Below are 19,605 nucleotides of genomic sequence, written 5' to 3' on the forward strand. Positions count from 1 at the left end.
AAAACTAAAGAATTAAAGGATTTGCTCTTGTTAATTCCACACACACACACACACAAAATGGCTCCTTGTAAAGACACGGGACAGAAGACACGTTTGGCTCCAAGACAAGCGTTTACGTCTATGGATGCCGGGATTTGGGGAGTGAGGGAGGCAAAGACAGAAAAAAGACGAGGGCGGGGGCGAGCAAAGAGACGTGTCACACACAAGGTCACAGTGACACACAGGCATACACAATCACACAGACGCGCACAAATACAAAACAAACACGCCCATAAACACGGAAACACACACTAATAAAAGCAACACGGAAGTGTGTGTCCTTCTAAAGTCTTGTAAGGGGCATGATGGGGACTTGAAGATAGTCATTTATTTAGTTGAAGCTGGATGATGACTTCTTGAGAAAAGAAAAGAATCCTGGAATGATAGAAAAATCAAATAGAGTGGTGATATCCTTCCCTGTTGGATACATCCTCTAGCGAGTGCATTCCAAACAGATGCTGGTCCGATCCTAAACGCAGGTTTCGTTCAACCTGTGTAGTCCTACATTCGGAAAAGTCTGCCAGTTTGGCCAAAATGCAGAGGACGATCAAATAGTCCATGTCTACTGGAAGCTCACACCACGGTATCCTCAGTGGATTGTAAAAATAGCATGAATAAACTCCTTTTCTGATGGTTATGTGTTTACCGTATCAAACAGACAAAGCAAAAGTAATGATAGAAATGTTGACACTGATGAGCACCATAATAATGGTGACAAAAAGCACAAAGAAGAGGGACACATTTCAAGGTTGCGTAACATGCTTAAACCAATGAGTCAGTCCTCATTTTTCCCTCCTCTGACATCATTAAATACCACTGGACGCTTTGTCGTCTTTCCTCTGGGGAAAATAAGCGAATTAAGTCTTAAACAATAGGACGTGGAGCCTGGAGAAGGCATCCAAAAAGGGCTGGGAGAATCCATCTCAAATGTTTCGTCCTGCTAAGTACTACGTGAGATTTTTTCCCATACAGTACGGCATATACTGTACACAAATATTGCAAAGAAAAATATCGACATAGTGATTTTCTTCTTTTATAGTCTGTACAAGGGCATGAACCTTTGGTCCTGGTTGAAACATCCATTTTAGGATGGCTTTCCTTTTTTTTTTCTTTTCAAAAAAGAAATGTTTGTCACAGCACACTCTTCCTAGATGAAATACTAGACTAATCTGAAGCACACATGAACTATGCACATACTACAAACTCTGTGTGTGTGTGTGTGTGTGTGTGTGTGTGTGTGTGTGTGTGTGTGTGTGTGTGTGTGTGTGTGTGTGTGTGTGTGTTTGTGTGTATGAGTTATATGTTTTTTGTTCCCTTGCTAGATCCCACATGTACACCTGAAATCACTCCTACTGTACCATTTAGTGTTAGCATGTGTTTGTTAATTTAAAGTCTGATGCTCAAGGTGTAGCTTGGGATGGATGTTGTTTTTTTTCTCCCGGCTTGGTAAAGACAGCACAGGACTTGAAGAATTCATTAGCAGGAGCAAAACAGCACTAGCAGTAGGACACTAGCAGTGTCTCCGCGTCTCTCTTTCTTTGATGGAGAGAATTATTCACAGATGAGCGGAAAGAAAGGAAAGTCTGGAGCTGGAGAGATGATAAAGACCTGAGGAAAAAGGGGATAAGGGAGAAGAGACCGATTAAGCTAGAGAGAGACAGAAGGGGGCGAGAGAATATGTAAACAGTATGCAGTACTGTACGTTTGGAAGGAGGAGGGGGAGATGCATTACATAACCCATAACATCTAGATTAAACAGATGCTTCTGCCTTGGAGCTTCTACATCTGACAGCACCACAGCCTCCACTTTATCAGACACTCACAGCTAGGTCATGCCTTTAAAGACTCAACCACTTTTCCTGTGTAAATCTGTCTCGAGAGCATCTGCTGCACAGTACGTGGATGTACTTTAAGATTTTAGCACAGCGAGTTCTGTCCAGTTTACAAGCAGAAATCAAGGAGGCAGTGGATTTTATGTAAAATAGTGATGCAGATTCCAATAGCCTAGAAAATAAGAATACAGACTGCGTGACAGCATGCTGATAAGACTTTTAAAAATCAATATGTCAGATCTAAAACAGGAGAGGCTCACAGTTTTAATCAGAGTGAGGACTGTCCACCACGATGTTCGGCTTAGCGGAGGATTCTGGAGCAGTCTTCGACACAAATGTACCAATCGCTTTTTCCTGCAGGGAAATAGAGATTTTGCTTGTGTTAATTATTAATGGAAAATAGAAACACTTTTTATACATTCAGTTGAAGTAATTAAAATGTTAATATGATAATATATTTAATGTTGTTGTCATGCTTTGTAGTGGAGTACCACTACTATCTTTGCTACTGTACTTATTGGTGTAAAGAAGGGTAGTACAATTTCTCAACTCCTGTACCTCAAGGAGTAGTTCGACATTTTTAGGAAATTTGCTTATTCTTCTTCTTGCCAAAAGTAAGATTATAAGATTAATACCACTGTATGGTAAATATGAAGCTACCGCCAGCAGCCAGTTGGCTTAGCTTAGCACAAAGACAGGCATAACAACGAGGGTAAACAGCTATATCCCAGCTCCATTCAAAGATAACTAAATTCTCCTCTGAAGCACCTCTGAATGTGATATCATTAACATTTTATATCTCGGTTGATTAATCCACCTAATCAAAGTGTACAAAAAAGAAATCCTTTCAATAATTTCCTTAGGAATGTCAAACACCAGCACTTCTTTGTATGTTGGGTTCCTCTTGCTCTTCTTAATGGTGTGTTGTGTGTATTTCAAATTACTCTACAATGTTTCAGAGGATAGAATTGTAGTTAACTATTATTAGTAATTTCTTTATTTTGATTAATGTTTGGCATTCAAAACATGTTAAAATTGTATTAATTTATACTAATTACCCAACAAGATGTAAAGTAATTTCTGCTTATTGCAAATAGTTTATTTAGAAATGTCACAGCTAAATATGTTATTGTGTATGCAACACTTTTACTTGCTGAATAATTTTACCTTTTAGAACTTCTTAAAAAAACACCTGAATAATTATGTTATCACTCACTGCTGCTTTAATGTTAAAGTACCATTACTTCTATACTATTATCACAACTTTTGCTATTCTAAAAGGCAGCATACTGCAGATACCACTACTTGTAATGAATATAATAATCATCATATCATAAAATCAATGTGGTTTTTCAGAACCAACCAAAGGACTGAACATAATGTGGTATGAGATCATGACACATGAATGCACACACATAGTCACTGTCACACGAACACACATGCTCATATGGTCATTACCTCCACAAGCTGATACCAATTTTCTATTGGTTTGCGTGGATTGGCCAGCATGGCTGTCCAGTGCTCCCTTCCTGGTCCTTCAGCCTCGCTGCCGACACGACACATCCCTATAACCTCGTTATGACCAATACTAACATGAAGCAAGGGATGGAAGCAAAGACAAGAGAGACAGAGAGACAGAGAGGGAGAGAAAGGGCTTGTAAGAAACAGGCAGGCAGAGTCTAATCTATCAACCCTGAGTACTAGGAAAAGAATACAGTGGCTGTGGAGGGATATTGAACAGCATCTTGCAAATACATACAGCCTTGCATAAAAGCTTGATGAGAGCGGGGAAGCAGGCCCGAGCACAAACATACAAAAGCATACACCTATGGAGATGCCAAATGGAGGCCAGTATACATAATAGATAGGCAAGTATCTATTCACAAACACATCAACCAGCTGAATGTTGATGCAAGCGTCAGACAGACAAACGCTGGCAGGGTTACACTTCTTCCTTCACCATTAGCATAAATCATGCTTATTCATGAGGTGCCCGACTATGTAAAACAGGGAACGTCCACCAGGAGGCTGATTCATGAGAGGGCTCTCATCATGTTCAACACAGCCGCAACACCATCAAAATGTTACGACCCAAAAGCAACAGCAAACACCACACTGCCAGCGCAAACACACATTCAATAAGCAGCACACTTCACAGTAATGATCAGTTTCATGTCAAAGCACCCCAAACACGCTGCAATGTAATAACACTTGCTCACCAGTCATAGTCCATCACCGCAATGATGATGGAAACACTTTCTATATTTTCATTGGGAATGTCAAACACCAGCGCTTCGTTGTATGTGGGGTTCAGTGTGTTCTTCTTAATGGAAGTCTTCCTCTTTTTTAGCCTTCGCCCGTCACAGATCAAAGAGGCCTTCACATACGGATCTGAACGAGAGAGAGGAGGGAGGAAGCCAAGAAAGATGAAAGTGACGGGGTAAAAGGAGAGATAGAAAGCAAGTCGTGAGGGGGGGAAAACAAGTAATGAAGAGAAGGAAAGGAGATGAGAAACGACCGTGAGGAATAAAATAAATAAGTGGGGGCTCCTCCAAATGTTGTTAGGTATTATGCTCACAGGTATCCTGCTTTAACACATAAAAGGCATGAAAATCAAGTCACCTTGGCAAAGCTGGATTAAAAACACAAAGGGAGAAAAGCAGCACAGGTTGAATCACTTCCATTATCCATTCAACATGTGCAGCTCGGAGACAGCAGCCAGGGAAAACACACACACGCCCACGACTCCATCTTTATACTGCATTTTATGTATCTTTAAGGCACTGCAATTACCCTGGGATCACTGTGACAATAATTACGGCATGCGGTCATTATCATTTCAGATTTTATTTAATCTAAGAGGGCGTACGCAATATTAAGGTCTTTAAGTGATTAAAAACTAAAGAATTAAAGGATTTGCTCTTGTTAATTCCATATTAGTGATCATATTATCACATCAGTTTCACAGGTGAAACTCTTCTTTATCCACACATAATTACTGCAACACCTGCAGCTAATTCTGCTTGCAACAAAATACATTTAAACAATGTTTTACTGTGTTATTGTGTTAGTGGATAATAAACTAAAGGCTTCAGCTAATGTATTGATAATGTATGGATCTATCTTTAGAAAATCTAACCTAAGATTATTTTAACTGCACTTCAGAAATGATTTACAGGGGTTAATTAATCAAAAAAGTACTTTTCTGCATCTTCTTGTACTTCAGTAAGTGGTAAATAAAAATGTATTTGGTTTAAACTTTTTTGCACAGATGTGTTGATTTGTATCTGCCGGGAGAGGAAACTGATATAATGTTTAAAATCAGTTAAAATGCTAACTGTATTGCATTCTGGTCAATTGAGGCTACTGATGGGGAAAACACAGCTTCTTCATTTGGTGTAAAACGGCATCAAAAGGAACGCTATTATTTAAAGAAACTAGATCCATGTTTACTTGTGATCTTAACATGAAAAAGTATCCCAACTGCATGTTAGTGTGTGTATATATTTGTAATCCTTTACCTGAGAAGCCAGTGAGGTCCATGGCTTTGAGGTTGGTGGCCTTGATGACTGTAGCAGTGAGCCTGCCTGCAGTGGGCAGGTAACACAGCGAGAAATTGAGCTCCCCGAGATCAGCCTTCTCCTGCAGGTCACCACACACATATAGAGATCAGAAACTGAGCTGGCACAAAGTGAGCAAACACACACACGCACACACACTTGGCATCAGAGACAGAGTCAGATAGGAAGAACATCAACGCACAGATATCCTTTGGTGTGCTATGATTGTCTGTTGCCAGAAAAGAGCTACATCTGTGACGGATGGCGCTGACGGCAGGAATCCTAATGCGGAGAGGCAGAGTGTTTAGGCAGAGGGGAAGTGCCGTCACTGTAAATGAATCATATGCCAATCTGTCTATGTCCCCGAGTGGAGGAAAGTGTTAAGTAAGTAGAGATGGCGATTCCTCAGGCTTTTTATAAACCCCCCCATCACTACTGATGTTCTCGGTGCCTGTGGTCTCAGTGGCACCACAGTAATGACACCAATGGTATTCAGGTCACACTGTGGCATGATGACTCCTTAGTGGCTTTGTGCCTCACTAATCAATACTTCCCCGGGTGAAACACTGAAATGCGCTAAGAGGCTGATGCTTTAAACTTATTTAATAAATGAAACCTTCATGCCAACAAACTGTACGACTTCTAATTTGCTAATAGCTTTCTATGAATATTTCATATAAATCTACTTGGACGCAGCACTGTGTGATAAAAAGTTTGGATATGGCCAGCGGTGCCTTTCCAGTAATCCATCTGGACTCTCCTGAGCTGTGTTATTACCAGACTCCGAATGAATATACTGCAGACAATTTCCAGTCTACACCATTCCTGTGCATTCTCTATATAGAGTACATAAACGTCAGACAACACACAATAATGCACACTAGAAACAATAAGATACTGGAAACGTTTTCACCCAAAAACACCTTGAATATTTATACCCTTGAATTGATGGGCACTGCAATGTTATATTTCTCAAAACTTTTATCAGAATTTCCAGAAGGTCATTTCAAGTTCTGCTATTTAACATAAGAAATTCCACTCAAGGTTTCTCAATTGCTCGTCTGAATAAATGTTTCTTGTGACTGACAAAACAAAACCTCAGGACAGAGGCAACCTGATAATTCAAACTTGACTGTATTGAAGAAGACCAGCTGTATTTTAGAAGCTTGCATACAGCAATACGTGAATAAAGCAAATACTTTAAACTGTGTTTTCCATTTTAATAAACATTAAGAAGGATGGTTTTAAAATTAAAGTCTGACAATACTTAACATGATGTGGTGCTTTCCTTTGAACATACAGTATTTAGTGGTTGCATTTCAAAGTTATTCATTGACTGCTGATGCAGAATTAAACTTTGACCTTTCTTCTTCCATAGAGTCACTATGGCTATGATATCATGAAGTGAAAAAACAGTATGAGACATAGCAGAACAGACATCTTGTAAGCATGCCGTATAGTATATCTGTACATTCAATATAACACACTATATTCAGCTGTTAATATGCTGTAAGGCACACTATAACAGCAGCACATCCACATATTCGTTTTGTAATGTACTCATATGTTCACAAATCTTATTGTGTAAAAAAATACATTGGACAATTGTATTTCTTATTTATTAGTCACTTTCTCTTTCCTCTTTGGTATTCACATTTTATTTCCAACCATGAATCCATGTATTTGTCCTGAAACTAGAGGATCAAGTTTGATATGCTCCATTATCTCTATCTAACAGTGTTTAGGCCCCTCATTTTCAGTGGCTGGACATCGCTACAAGGCTCATTTTAATTAAAATCTAATCTTATCTAAAATCTTCCCAAAATGAAAGTTATTGTTTTGCGTTTGATGCAGAGCTTTGTTCTTACCGCTGTGCCCTCCACAATGTCCCTCCAGACGGGTTTGTCCCCGCTGCCCTCGCTGAAGTCCAGCAGGTTGTCCACCACTACCTGGCCAATCAGGTCATGTCTGGAGAAGCGGTCGAAGTCGTACACAGAGAAATGCAGCTTCCTGGAATGTAGCTCACTCAGCGGAACGCCAAACTGAAAGGTCTCATTGAACACCGGGTTCAAGGTCTTTCTGTGGACCTGCGAGACGGACAAGGACAGAGAGAGAGAATTGAAACTCTACACATCAAAACTACAAATAACAATCATTATTTAGAACCTATAGTGTACCAATGGGTAGGTAAAATGGAATGAGCACAAGGAATGATAGGGAAACATGTTTTTTTAACCCTTAGATGCACGAGTGACTCGAAGTGGGTCAAAAAGGACCCGTAATAGAATATGTGTTTTTATGCCATTTTTGTCATTTTGGTTTAGAAAAATCACTTTTATAATATTTAGTATTATATTTTGGTTCACACTAGAAATATTTTATATTTAATTTTTCACTATTTATAATTTTAGACATTTCTTTTACATTTTGAAAAAAAAACATTTTCCCATAGGATTCCATAGATGCATGCGGGTCATTTTTGACCCACTTATGGAAGCTTGGGGTATTAATACAAAAACTACAATTTCTTGAAATCTAAATTAAAAATGTGTATGGCATGATATACAAAACATTTTTTTGAGGAATAGCTGGAATATGAAATGATAAAAAAATTTTTTTAATTACAATGATACTTCAAGAAAACCACCTCACCGGGTCAAAAAAGACCCACTTATGCATCTAAGGGTTAACAACACTACAATTACAGCAGAAAGGCGGTTAACATTGGACTTGCACTGTAATAAGGGTTGCTCTTACACAAAATGTCAATGCTTGTTTTAGTGCTACCAGGAATAACCATTAACGCTGCTTGAATTAGTCACGTATAAAAAACTTGGATAAAACAAAATAAATGTTTTAAATGTATAATTATTCAATTTCAGTATTCTTGCACTAAATATAGTTTAATTAAAGGTTTGTGAGTCAAAGCGTATTAAAATATCAACACCATTTCCCAGATTTCCTCATTTCCTTGTTACATCAGACCTCCTGTTTTCTTTGATTAAATGGAAATACTTGTATAAGTACACAGTATCTTATTTCCTGGTTGGTAAAGTACACTTTCACATTGTGACTTGATGTCTAGCACTTAGCAGAGTTCGCCTTCTGGCTTTTATCTGTGACTCGAATAAGTATCAATGCAAAACTCTTATATTTAGAAAAATAATCTTATCTTAGGGGCTCAGAACTTATGGTAAATACATTTTCTCTGAAAGCAGTAATGGACAAAATCCTCATATTCGTTTGATAACATCTTTGGCACTGCACTCCCATTGGTGTTTTATTGTACTGAATATTTTCCTTAGAAAACATAAAAGGCATCAATTTCTATGAATCGAAGGGGTTCTTATCCTCACATAGGAGAGTTGTTGTGAATGTAAAAGCTTTGATTAACAGTCTGTAGGATGAATGTGCTGAAAGCAGCAAAACAGACATTATGGCACGCAAATGTCATTTTAAATTAATCTGCCTTTCCACAGAAACAGGAACTTTCAGGGCACAGAATATTCCAGAGGGGTTTGGTTTGCCATAATAAAATGACCTCCAGCAACACAATTAACCTCTACCACACTGCCTGACCTCGTTGCTCAGCTAGTGGGATGAAAGTGAATTTGTTCTTTTTTTGTGGGATGGAGAATCAAATCAAACTTACTGAAATGATATAAAAGACCTAAAACCAAATGTAAAACTCAACATTCTGTTTCCCAACACGTACAACATAGCCAGATGTCTTCCTCTTGGATGTGTCCAAAGATTTTATATTGGTAACTGTATTCATTCCAAGTTCACCTCTATTTTGAAGTTTTAATGTGTTCCTTCTCTTTTCTATCTGTCACATCAATATCAAGTAAAAATAAACAGATGGTTTAAACCGGAGGACTAAGTCGGATGGAAAGCGAGCTGCTGTCATTTCCTGCTCGTCATATTTAAACACATTGCAGAAACATTCAAATGTGTCTTCAATCATTTAATCTTCAACGTTTTTTCTTTACTATTTGCTGATTTAGTGGTGGGATGTATTTGCAAAGAAAGCCTTTGATGTAGATGCTGTCATGCAATAAAGCTGGTGATAATTTAAATGACACACACTCGATTTTCCAAATCTAACTTTTGTCACTGCATGACTGGGTCTGTCACTCCGGCTTATTAGCACTTGATGATTACTTGTTAGCTTTGGAATAAACACGCAGCTGATGGAGAAGCAGTGCCTTTAGAAACCAGAAACACAAAGCTTTAACAGCTACAGAAAAGAGGTCTGTTTCTCTTTTGAAATTAGCTGGAGGGATAAAAGCAGGGAAAATACGAGTGGTCTGAAAATTCCACATGATTGAAATGAAACAATAATCTACACTCTAAACAAAAGCAGGGCGTTATTATGCAAATTACAGAAGCATTCACTCTTTTCAACGACTGAATCGGCTTTTGTAACATACAGGAGACAGTCGCACAAAGGGGGAAACCAAAAGGGAGACATTTCAAACGGGTACAGCTTCATTGTGACTGAAAGCTTACTTTTCACTCTTTCCTGGATCTACTGTCAATTGTGAAGGTTTTTGAATTTTTATCTTCAGAACGTTTCCCTGTTTCACCCATACGCTGTACAAAAGCACTGGTATAATATTTATGGTTATAAAATCGAGAACTAAAACTGTCCACATTTGTGAGGGTTCAAAGTTAGTGACTTTTGATCTTCCCTACAGAGAATAAATTAGAAGAGCGGATGATATTTAAGGGCAACGGGTACAGAACATCCCGAAATGTACTCGATATTGACTCTAGGGAGCCCAATACCAGAATAACACAGGGGTTGAGTAGCAGTGCCTTGTAATAGTCTGAGGCACATTATCTTGAATACATTTAGCTCCAGGTTATATTATATTACATTAGTGAAGCTGTAATGATTCCCCATGAGGAGGCTAGGTCATCAGAGCAGCAGGAAACAGGCGGAGAGAAAACAGCCAGTCAGACGTGATGATGTTTAAATGTTGAGGAGGTTTTCTCTTTGTTTGTTTACACTAAGCAAACGAGTGAGTGTGGTGGAAGTGGGATTCACCTTGGTCTGGTATTTCTTCTTCCTGTCTGGCAGTAGGTAGATCTTTACATATGGGTCAGAGAAGCCGTTGGCATCCTTTGCTGGCAGGTCCAGAGCTTTCAGGATCTTCACCACCAACTGCTCCGTACTGAGACAAACACAGAAAAGTCCTTTAAACTTTCACATTCCATTAAAAGAAAAAAGGCAGGGGTCGCTCACATTTACACAAATAATCTATGAGAGCCAGACAGGATCAACCCACACACACACAAGCACACACCTTTTCTACACATAACGGTGTGGGAGGTTTTCGTGTCTCTGAAGTTAAGAAAAAACAAAATAGCATGTAAGTGAGTTTGTGTGTCATTCCTGAAGCTGTATTATGTTGCAGCGATTAAAGTAAGCAAAGACGTACAACGAGTGACAGAGAGTCTGCTTGCCAAGGCGAAGCTCATTAAAAAACCTTAACACAGTTCCCTTTATTCTACCCTCACTATGGTCCATGCCAGTGCCTTCCACTATCAAAGTATTATTTGTCTGTATTACCATTCTTTTTGCTTTATTGTTCTCTATCAGGTTGCATAATGTGTGAAAACATAGTCAATGTTTATTTCACTATGTTTTAACTTAAGGTTTTTTTCTATTTTATGCAGTTTGTATTTTACTTATGTTCTTTGTCATTTTTGTTATCATATTTTTTGCATGGGTGTTCCTTTCTCAATTTTATTTATGTATAGCACACTGGATTTCCCCTGTGGACAAAATGTGCCATGGAAATAAACTTGCTCGACTTTAAATCAGTACTGCAGTGGTTGTATAAAGAAGCCGTCAGAAAATACTGCTACACATTTTTATATTTGTCAAATACAAATGAAAATGTAACAGAAATAATCTGTAACCTGTTATATTAGGATACAAGTAGAAGTGGCTCTGTTTATTAAATGATATATACTGTATATATATATATTATATTTGAAATTGATTTCATGAACATACTGTCAAAATTATATTAATTAGTTTTTATCCTTAATTATTTGAAAAATCATCGGTTAATCCAGCTGTAAACAATAGTCAACCCTTAAAATTAGTTTGTTAAATAATAATGATATTAATTTATTAAAGAACAGGAACTGGCATTAGCAGATTGTTTTGCATTTCGCCTAATGTATGACTCAAACAATGAATCAATTATCAAGATGTGCTGCATTATTGTTTGCCAACTAAATAAACTCAAAAATAATCAATTAATGTTGTCAGCTCTACAGTAATGATGTCGTCTTTGTAGATACTAATAACGTGAGATTTTCTGAATGAGGGAGAAAATGACATGAAAGTTAGCGCATTTAGACAATCAGCAGAATTGCTCCTACAATTGCATAATTGGTTCTCTAATCAACACTAATCAGATACTCTCATAGAACAACTCTCACACACATGTTTCACTATTTCTGTATTTCTTTGTCACAAACACCAATATGAATAAACGCACAGTCGTAAGCGCACACAATACACATGTGTTTACATTCGGTTGCTCCATCCAGAGTCATGGCTGCGTCTCATGCACCGTTTATTATGTATTTAATTACCAGATGAAGATGAGCACAGCTCGGAGGCCTTTAATCAGACCTCGTTAGGCTGTGTCTCCCCTTGTTAACCAGTGTGTCAGCACTTCATTAGCTGCTTAAGGAGAGCAGCGTGAACTTTGAGGCTGAGGAAACGCCAGCAGTGACCCCGGGAGTTACAACGTCTTATGTCCGTGTGTACCAATCACAAGTAAGACATGCTTGTTGACAATACAACCGTGGCCCATCTGGACACGTGTTTACCTCTGAATCACATCCAATTAAGGCAATCGGATAAATATGCCCACTCTGCTATCACATCAAATCAGGGAGATGATGTTAGTGGAGGAAATTACATTTACAGCTCAGCCAGATAAATATTTTAACGAGGAAAAACCTGTAATACTCCCCTCTAACGATGTTTATTCCAGTATTATTTTTGGATACGTGTTGGTGGCAGACACACCGTGATTAGCCAGTGCGGTTCACAGCGATGCTCAAATGAACAATAATTGGAAACGACAGGAACACACCTCATCATTTTCCCTGCATTGGTTGTTTGCTACAGAAACGCGGTCACAAATTCAAATGTCTTTTTACAGAACGAGATGTGAGCTTGGAACCCAAATTAAGGTTTTTAAACAAGCGTGAAGTACAGTAGAGAATATACCTATTACTGCTCGAGCACAGAGGTAAATTCACGACCTTATTCCTGGCAGACAATGCCCGAAGGCTAGCTGTATTTCCCACAGTGGAAATGTGTCAGCTTTTAATGGGATTGTCAATAGAAATGCCTTTCCCCGAGGATCTGAGAGAGATTGACATTGTTATTCTGACTGTTACACTCCAAACAGCTGGGTCTCACACATTAACAGACCGATCTTATCACAGTTCCAGTGTGTGTGTATACAGACATGGCCACACACTAAATCTCTAACCTTTCTTCTTTACTCCCTCTCTTCTGCTTCCCTAACTATAACAATTTGCCTACTATGTAATGACAGGCAACTAAAGCCAGACATGCATAAATGGAGAAAAAGGGACACATGAATATTTTTCATCATTAACCTCACTGTCCATCCAATTTCCTTGCTAATTCTCTATATCTGTAACTCAAGTTAAAACACAGTCTGGTGTTATTATTTGTTGACAGGGGCTGCCGTTTAAAGTGGCTTGCCATATATAATTCATGACTGGAACGGCATCTCGCTCCTTTTCTTTTCTGACCATCAGCATTTTCGCTTGTTGTAATGTTTCTACATGTCAGGGCAGGCAGAAATGGGGGAACTGCCAGCTGGGCTGCAGACAGAGCGAGCGAGCGAGATACACACTCCTCCCAACAACCCACATCCACCTAGGACTGCAGTACAGCCTCACATTCGTACACACTCTCCCATTACCCAGTCCTCACAGCATGGCATCCACCAATTACATACTCAGACCCAAATTCTGCAGTATAGAAGGTTCAAGGAAGAATCCTCAAAGGAGCTAAATAAATAGAACCAAAGTGTGTGCCGCGCAGCACATAAAGACACTGAAGCTGCTTTGTCACTTACATTTAATAGTACCATTTTAAATTTGTTGTATATTATTATTTTAGTATGATTATCGTAAACAAGGGTTTGGCATATTTAAAGCCAATGCAGTAGCATTTCATTGGTTTGGCTTCTTGATAGCTTATCTACCTGTAGGAGTCTTGCTTTTCTACATGTGTTTGTTCATGGTTAAAGTCACTTTGGATAAAAACGTCAGCTAAATTAAATGTAATATAATGTGAAAACAAAGGAGACCACGGAATGAATCTAGAGGTGCTTACTTCCAAAAAAAACTAATTTGCTCAAACTTAATTCCCCCTTGAGTTGGAGGCTTTGTTTACATGTCTACTGAAGAGAACAAACACAGCTAAATATATTTTCCAAAGAAGCACCCTCTCTCTGTTCTGTGCCATGATGGAAATTTGGCCAACCAGTGTCTATTTGCACCCTTCTTAGTGTTTGAAGAACTGAACACCCACTGCTATGATCAAAGTGGTGCAAAAACAGACGCAGCTACATTGAGAGGAGACGGGCCAAACCGGCGCTGTGGCACTCAGACAGTGCTGGATTCATCAAACAATATTCAGTTCGTATTTTTAAGGATTACATTTCCCAGACTGTGCCTGGCTATCACAAGCATACAAAGAATGCAGAGTTGATGTTGTCATTTCTTTATTTAGCTATCTATCGAGTTAGCGCCATGCATAGGAATGTTGTTCAGTCATTTTACCTCTTTGGTCCAGACCTAAACTAAAGAAAAACATAACTGGTTTGCCATGGAATGTTTGAATAAAGTTGTACCTTGTTAGGTGATAAAAAAGACATGGAAAATAATTGTGTTTTGCAATGCTTCGATCAAAGCAGGAGGTGTTCCTGTTTTCCAGACAGCAAGTCGATTGGGCTCCCCATGGACACTGGTGCAGCATCTTCAAGCTAACCTGGTTGTGATGTAACCTCGATGTTTAGGTTTGAATATAATTGTCCATGTTAAAAGCCTACATGTTTCACATAAGAGGACATTGAAAGATCATTTAGCCTGTTTTGATGTAAGCTTGGTGACTTACTTGAAGGCGTAACGCAGGAGGAAGCTGATTTTGCCGCAGTTGTCGCCCGGTTTGCCGTCCCCCAGGTCGCCCTTGGGCCTATAGAGCTCCGGTTTGATCTGCCCAATGCTGGTTACCTGCTCCTTCTCCTCGCCATGGAAATCAGGGCTGGAGAGCTGGTGAGTCATGGGCTTAGGCCTAAACAGACACATAAGAGGATGAATATTAAGTGAAGAGCCCAGCGCGCACACACACTAAAAACGATGCTTTCAAATAGTATGATTCAGTAACTGGATGGGAGATGCAGTGGCATTTGAACCAACTCAAGTGAGTATAACAACTATCCGCATAGGCACACCTTTTTTACACATTCATAGAGGTGTTATAAAATCAAGTCTAGTTGTGTGATGATGGTTCATTGTATCAGTTAGAAATGGGGAATGTTCTACCAGAGTCCTTTCTGTTTTTGTAGAAATGATACCTGTAACTGTGCTTAGTAAATAACTGTTAATATCACCATCACTTTTTACAAAAAGACAGATGTTGTTCAAGATGAAACTATATATGTTAGAAAACCCTTTAAAAGCATTAATTAGAAGGAAGCAATATAGTCTTTTTCAGTCTACTCACAAATCAGCTTTTAAGCAGGTACTGTTTTCCTTTTCTTGATTTTGATTTTAGGAGTTTCCTTTGAGCAACAACTACTGTTACAAATGCACAATATGCACACACTCTTTTAAGGTGCAATGTGTGAGGGATAGACAGAGTTTTTAGTTTACAATAGGCTTATATTAACATAATGTGAATAACTAACAGTTTTGACATAATTGCAAGACTGTGTAAGGTGTTGCAGAGATAACAAAATGAGCATGCTTATCAGCTAGCCCTGGACGTCCTGTCTTAGAATACCACTTGTACCTAAGGAGGTAATAGTGAGTCACGGTGAAGTCTAGTCTGTCCTCAGTCCAAAAAGAGAGAAAAGAACGATTAGAGCTGCTGAGTCAATCAGGTTGAAGGTAAAGCCCCCGGTTAAATTACGCAAAGACGGCTCATACTCTTGGCAAATGACCTTTATCACAATCCTAACGACCTGCTCTCGGCAAGAAACCACAATTTATGGTCAAGATAATAAGTGATATCAAAAGAAGCGACACAAGGGTAAACATTAGCATGGCTCTCCACCGTTGGACAGCTCCGGGAAAGTGAAGAGATGAGGTGTGTTTCATTTAGACTGGGAAGTAACATCCAATGTTGGCTCATAGATCAATATATCTTTTGTGCAACTAATGACAAACCAAACCGTACCAGAATAAACATTACTAAAGACATTGATGTTTGTATGGTCTCTCTATGGCTACAACTGACCTGGGCAAACTATGCTATACATTATAAGCCTGGCAAACGTTGAGATTGTACGATGACACATTGCACCTTTTAACCCAAACACTCGGTACTGACCGGGAGGTGACCTGCTGCTGGGAATGGGCGTTCGGCAGGTCTTTATGGGGCTGGGCTCCAACCTCTGAGTTAGGGACGTCTGGAGACGTCTGACTCAGCTTCAGAGTTCCTGCAGAGTGAGAAATGGACAAACATGTCTCGATGACTCACTTCTCTCTGTTATTAGTGCCTTAGTCATTACAGTGGCTTAGAGCAATGTCTTTTTTTCGAATGCAGTGTCGGCATCATCGATAGCATTGATTGTCTTACATTGATTTAACTGAGAGTTTTTTAACAGCAGACAGAAGAGAAATAATTAACAGACGTTAACAACAGCATTAAGAGGCATAACAAACAGATATGAAAGAAGGCACATCTAAGTACCATTTTGGCATCCAGAAAGCATTTGACGATTACTGATTAATGATACTGATGAATCAGTCTGTGAAAATTGCCCCGCTATTATACCGTTTTTGGGAAGGATCTCCTAAAGCTACGTTAATCAGTATCTTTGTGTGTAATCTTGTTAAGGCTGCAACTAATGCTTATTTGAATTTCAAACGTTTGTCTACAAAACATCAGGAGAAAGTGAGCAACACCAGTTAATGCATATTAAATAATGAATTTGATTATAAAAAATGTAATCAAATAATTATCTGTCAATCAAGTAATTGATTAACCGACTACTTGTTGCAGCTCAACAGAAGAACACATCAACATTCTATGTGTGGTGTGAAAGGGTTGCTGGAAGTAAAGGAAAAACACATCATTATTGGCCAATTCGTACGCTTCAGCGAGTTTCACTGCACACATGAGGTTTGAGTTCAGCCGTTTCTTGCAACGAGCTCTGATAAAACTAGCTAGGAAAGAAAGTTGAACATACAGCAGCTAAAGAGGGATTCTTTCTCAGTGGTTGAATAGAACAAAACAGAGTTAAAGGAAAGTGAATTAATGAGTTGACCAGCATCATGAATCAAATGGCATGTTAGCAATGGGAACCTTAAAGCTGATTAGATCGCTCGGCACATTTCTTTGTTTAATAAACAAAAAATTCTTTAATGAAAATGTGTTTTATATAAGTGAAACTTCCCCTTAAAGTCACAGTCTACCTTTTTCTTAATGAGTTTATTTTATAACCAAGTATTTGTAGTAACAGACCCGGCAAGTAACATGAAAAAGTATTATTCCTTAACTGTAGCACTGCTATGAGAACAGTCATTTATTTATATGAAAATGGCCATTCATCACCCAGTTAAATGAGTTTTACTGTATGCAGGTAAAAGTATTAAATTCAGTAACCTGAGAGTATATTAAAATAAAAAGTTATTGAGCGTGGAATTACATTACTCATTCTGACTGGGATTAAGAGTGTCTCCCTCTCACCTGCATTGTTGGGGTAGGAATCCATGTCCAGATAGGACGGCTCCTGGGTGTCCTGTGGCCCCCCCACCACACCACCGACCTCCCCCCTCTCCACTCCCACCAGGTCAGAGAAATGGGGGTGGTGCTGACCCTGCTGGCCCAGGGAGGGGTAGAGTGAGGAGGAGGAGTGACCCTCCTTCCTCTGCAGCAGGGGGGGTAAGAGTGAGGAGCCCCCGGGGCCTCCAAGGCTCCCGACACCTGCACTTCCGGGCAGCAGCCCCGACGTCAGGCTCAGGCCTCCGCCCTCCTTGTCCCTCCATGGGAGCCAGCAGAGCTTCCAGGAGACGAAGAGCGAGACGGAGAGGAGGACGATGCCACAGAATGTCACAATGACCGACAGCAGGCTGACAGAGATCTCTACAGAGGATAACTTCATTATTAAAGTGTGTATTTACACAAAAAGAAAAAAGAACATTTCAAAAAAGTGTGGGGAAAATGCAGTCCACTGTAGACTGTAGGCTACTTAGGCACAGCAGCGCTGTAAGTCATAGCATTGCTAATCCAGTGTTTGTCTTTTTACGAATAAAAAAATCATTATACAGCATCTGCAATCGGTACGGCCGCCTGACTCCTGCCAAACCTGAAATGAACTAAAAGTAACATTGTACTGCGGAACATATCTTCTAATCAATGTTAGCTACCTTTGCCAGTCAGCCCGGCTGATTGGACAGGAATTGGCTGTGGAGAAGGAATGTTCACGAAGGAACTGAATCAAAGAGTCAACTCTTATTACATGCATATTTATAAATAGTATTTTTTTGGTTTTAACAGAACCAATAATCAAACTAATCTACACTGGTAAAGGTGGCGTAGAGGTACGGTGGTGTTCAAATACAGGAAATGTTTTTTTGAGTTATAATCTTTTTCTTTTTCCAAGTATGTGTCCCAATTTCAAAAGATAATTGGGAGCCAGTGGTGCTAAATGAAAAACAAAGGGGATCACTAAAGTTACATCCTGAGAGGGGCATGAATGTCAACCCATTTAATAGTTGTTGAGGCATTTCATCCACAAATGTGAACCTAATGGTCCTGCTGAGGAAAAAATCAGGGGATCAATTAAGTCCGTAGGATTCATGGAATAGGTTTAATAAATGTCTGTAAAAACTTTAATCCCAATCAATCCAACAGTTATAGAAATGTTTCACTCTGGAATTGGTGGACTTGCAGACAATCATACATTGCCATCCATAGATACACAGTAAGCCACTGTATGATCAACAACCCATACGCTGCCTTCACACATCATCAGCATCATGACAAAGTCTCAAAAATCACAAATCACGAAGCCAGAGAAGGAACCCGTTGTAGGCGTAAATTGATGCAAACATCCCCTGAAGCTCAAATCCAACAGTTTGAATCCAGGGCCTAAAATGGGGGAAAACGTTGGCGGATTGGATATTCTTAGGGGAGGAGAGGAGAACAGACGGATGTGGGAGAACAGGGGCAAACAATTACAAAAAGTAGCAACACCAACAATGATATCTCTCTGCGATGTCATCATGCATTTCCACATGGTGATGAGCTCTTTAATCTGTGACGGCTCAAGGACTGTGTTGGAGGGGTAAATAGGATCGGGGTTGGGGGTGTGGGTGTGGGGGGAGGATAAATATGGGGCAGTAGAAGATGTGTGTGTTGCGAAGGGTGGAGTATGACTCATCCGAATGAAAAAGTGTACAGAATAAAAAGAAAAACCGCAGTTTCAGCACCAGACAGCCGGACAGTTCCAGCAACAGCCTCTGTTAAAGAGAGCAGAAATGAAAGTCCACATCAGCCCCAGAGCTCGGGGACTTAGTTCTGCTCATGGTTTTGAAGTTCACAACTGTACATGTCGGAGCCTATGATACGTACATTCATAAACTCATACATTTGTAAATAAATACCCTATAAATATGGTTTCAATATTTATAAATACATAGACTAAATATACAATGAATATTTATAATTATGCAGAGCCATTTGAAGTCTTTTTATAAATAGCATGATTTGGATCTGATGACTGTCTTGATAAAAGGACCAATCAGAGCCCACAATGAACTGTAGGCCCAGAGCCCTTAACATGAATATTTATAGGTTGTAAGTCGACCAAGAGACTCATTACGAAACAGTGTGCAGATTTCGCTAACAGTATGCTTCCCCACCTTGC

General features: G+C 39.4%; 1 protein-coding gene across 1 annotated transcript in view; it reads right to left on the minus strand.

The window, feature by feature from the left end:
• The window catches only part of syt3 (synaptotagmin III), a 49,651-nt gene that overhangs the window by 20,064 nt on the left and 9,982 nt on the right, over positions 1–19,605 (minus strand). Inside the window, exons 4-13 of the mRNA XM_010768677.1 lie at positions 17,424–17,819; positions 16,062–16,170; positions 14,625–14,801; positions 10,485–10,611; positions 7,300–7,518; positions 5,393–5,513; positions 4,091–4,262; positions 3,330–3,459; positions 2,132–2,225; positions 41–1,647 (exon numbers count right to left, since the gene is read on the minus strand). Coding sequence (XP_010766979.1) covers positions 2,136–2,225; positions 3,330–3,459; positions 4,091–4,262; positions 5,393–5,513; positions 7,300–7,518; positions 10,485–10,611; positions 14,625–14,801; positions 16,062–16,170; positions 17,424–17,819 — 1,541 coding nt within the window. The 3' untranslated portion in view covers positions 41–1,647; positions 2,132–2,135. The remainder of the gene's footprint in view (positions 1–40; positions 1,648–2,131; positions 2,226–3,329; positions 3,460–4,090; positions 4,263–5,392; positions 5,514–7,299; positions 7,519–10,484; positions 10,612–14,624; positions 14,802–16,061; positions 16,171–17,423; positions 17,820–19,605) is intronic.

Source organism: Notothenia coriiceps, unplaced genomic scaffold, assembly GCF_000735185.1.
Source record: "Notothenia coriiceps isolate Sejong01 unplaced genomic scaffold, NC01 NC01_scaffold00000339, whole genome shotgun sequence".
Classification (NCBI taxonomy): domain Eukaryota; kingdom Metazoa; phylum Chordata; class Actinopteri; order Perciformes; family Nototheniidae; genus Notothenia; species Notothenia coriiceps.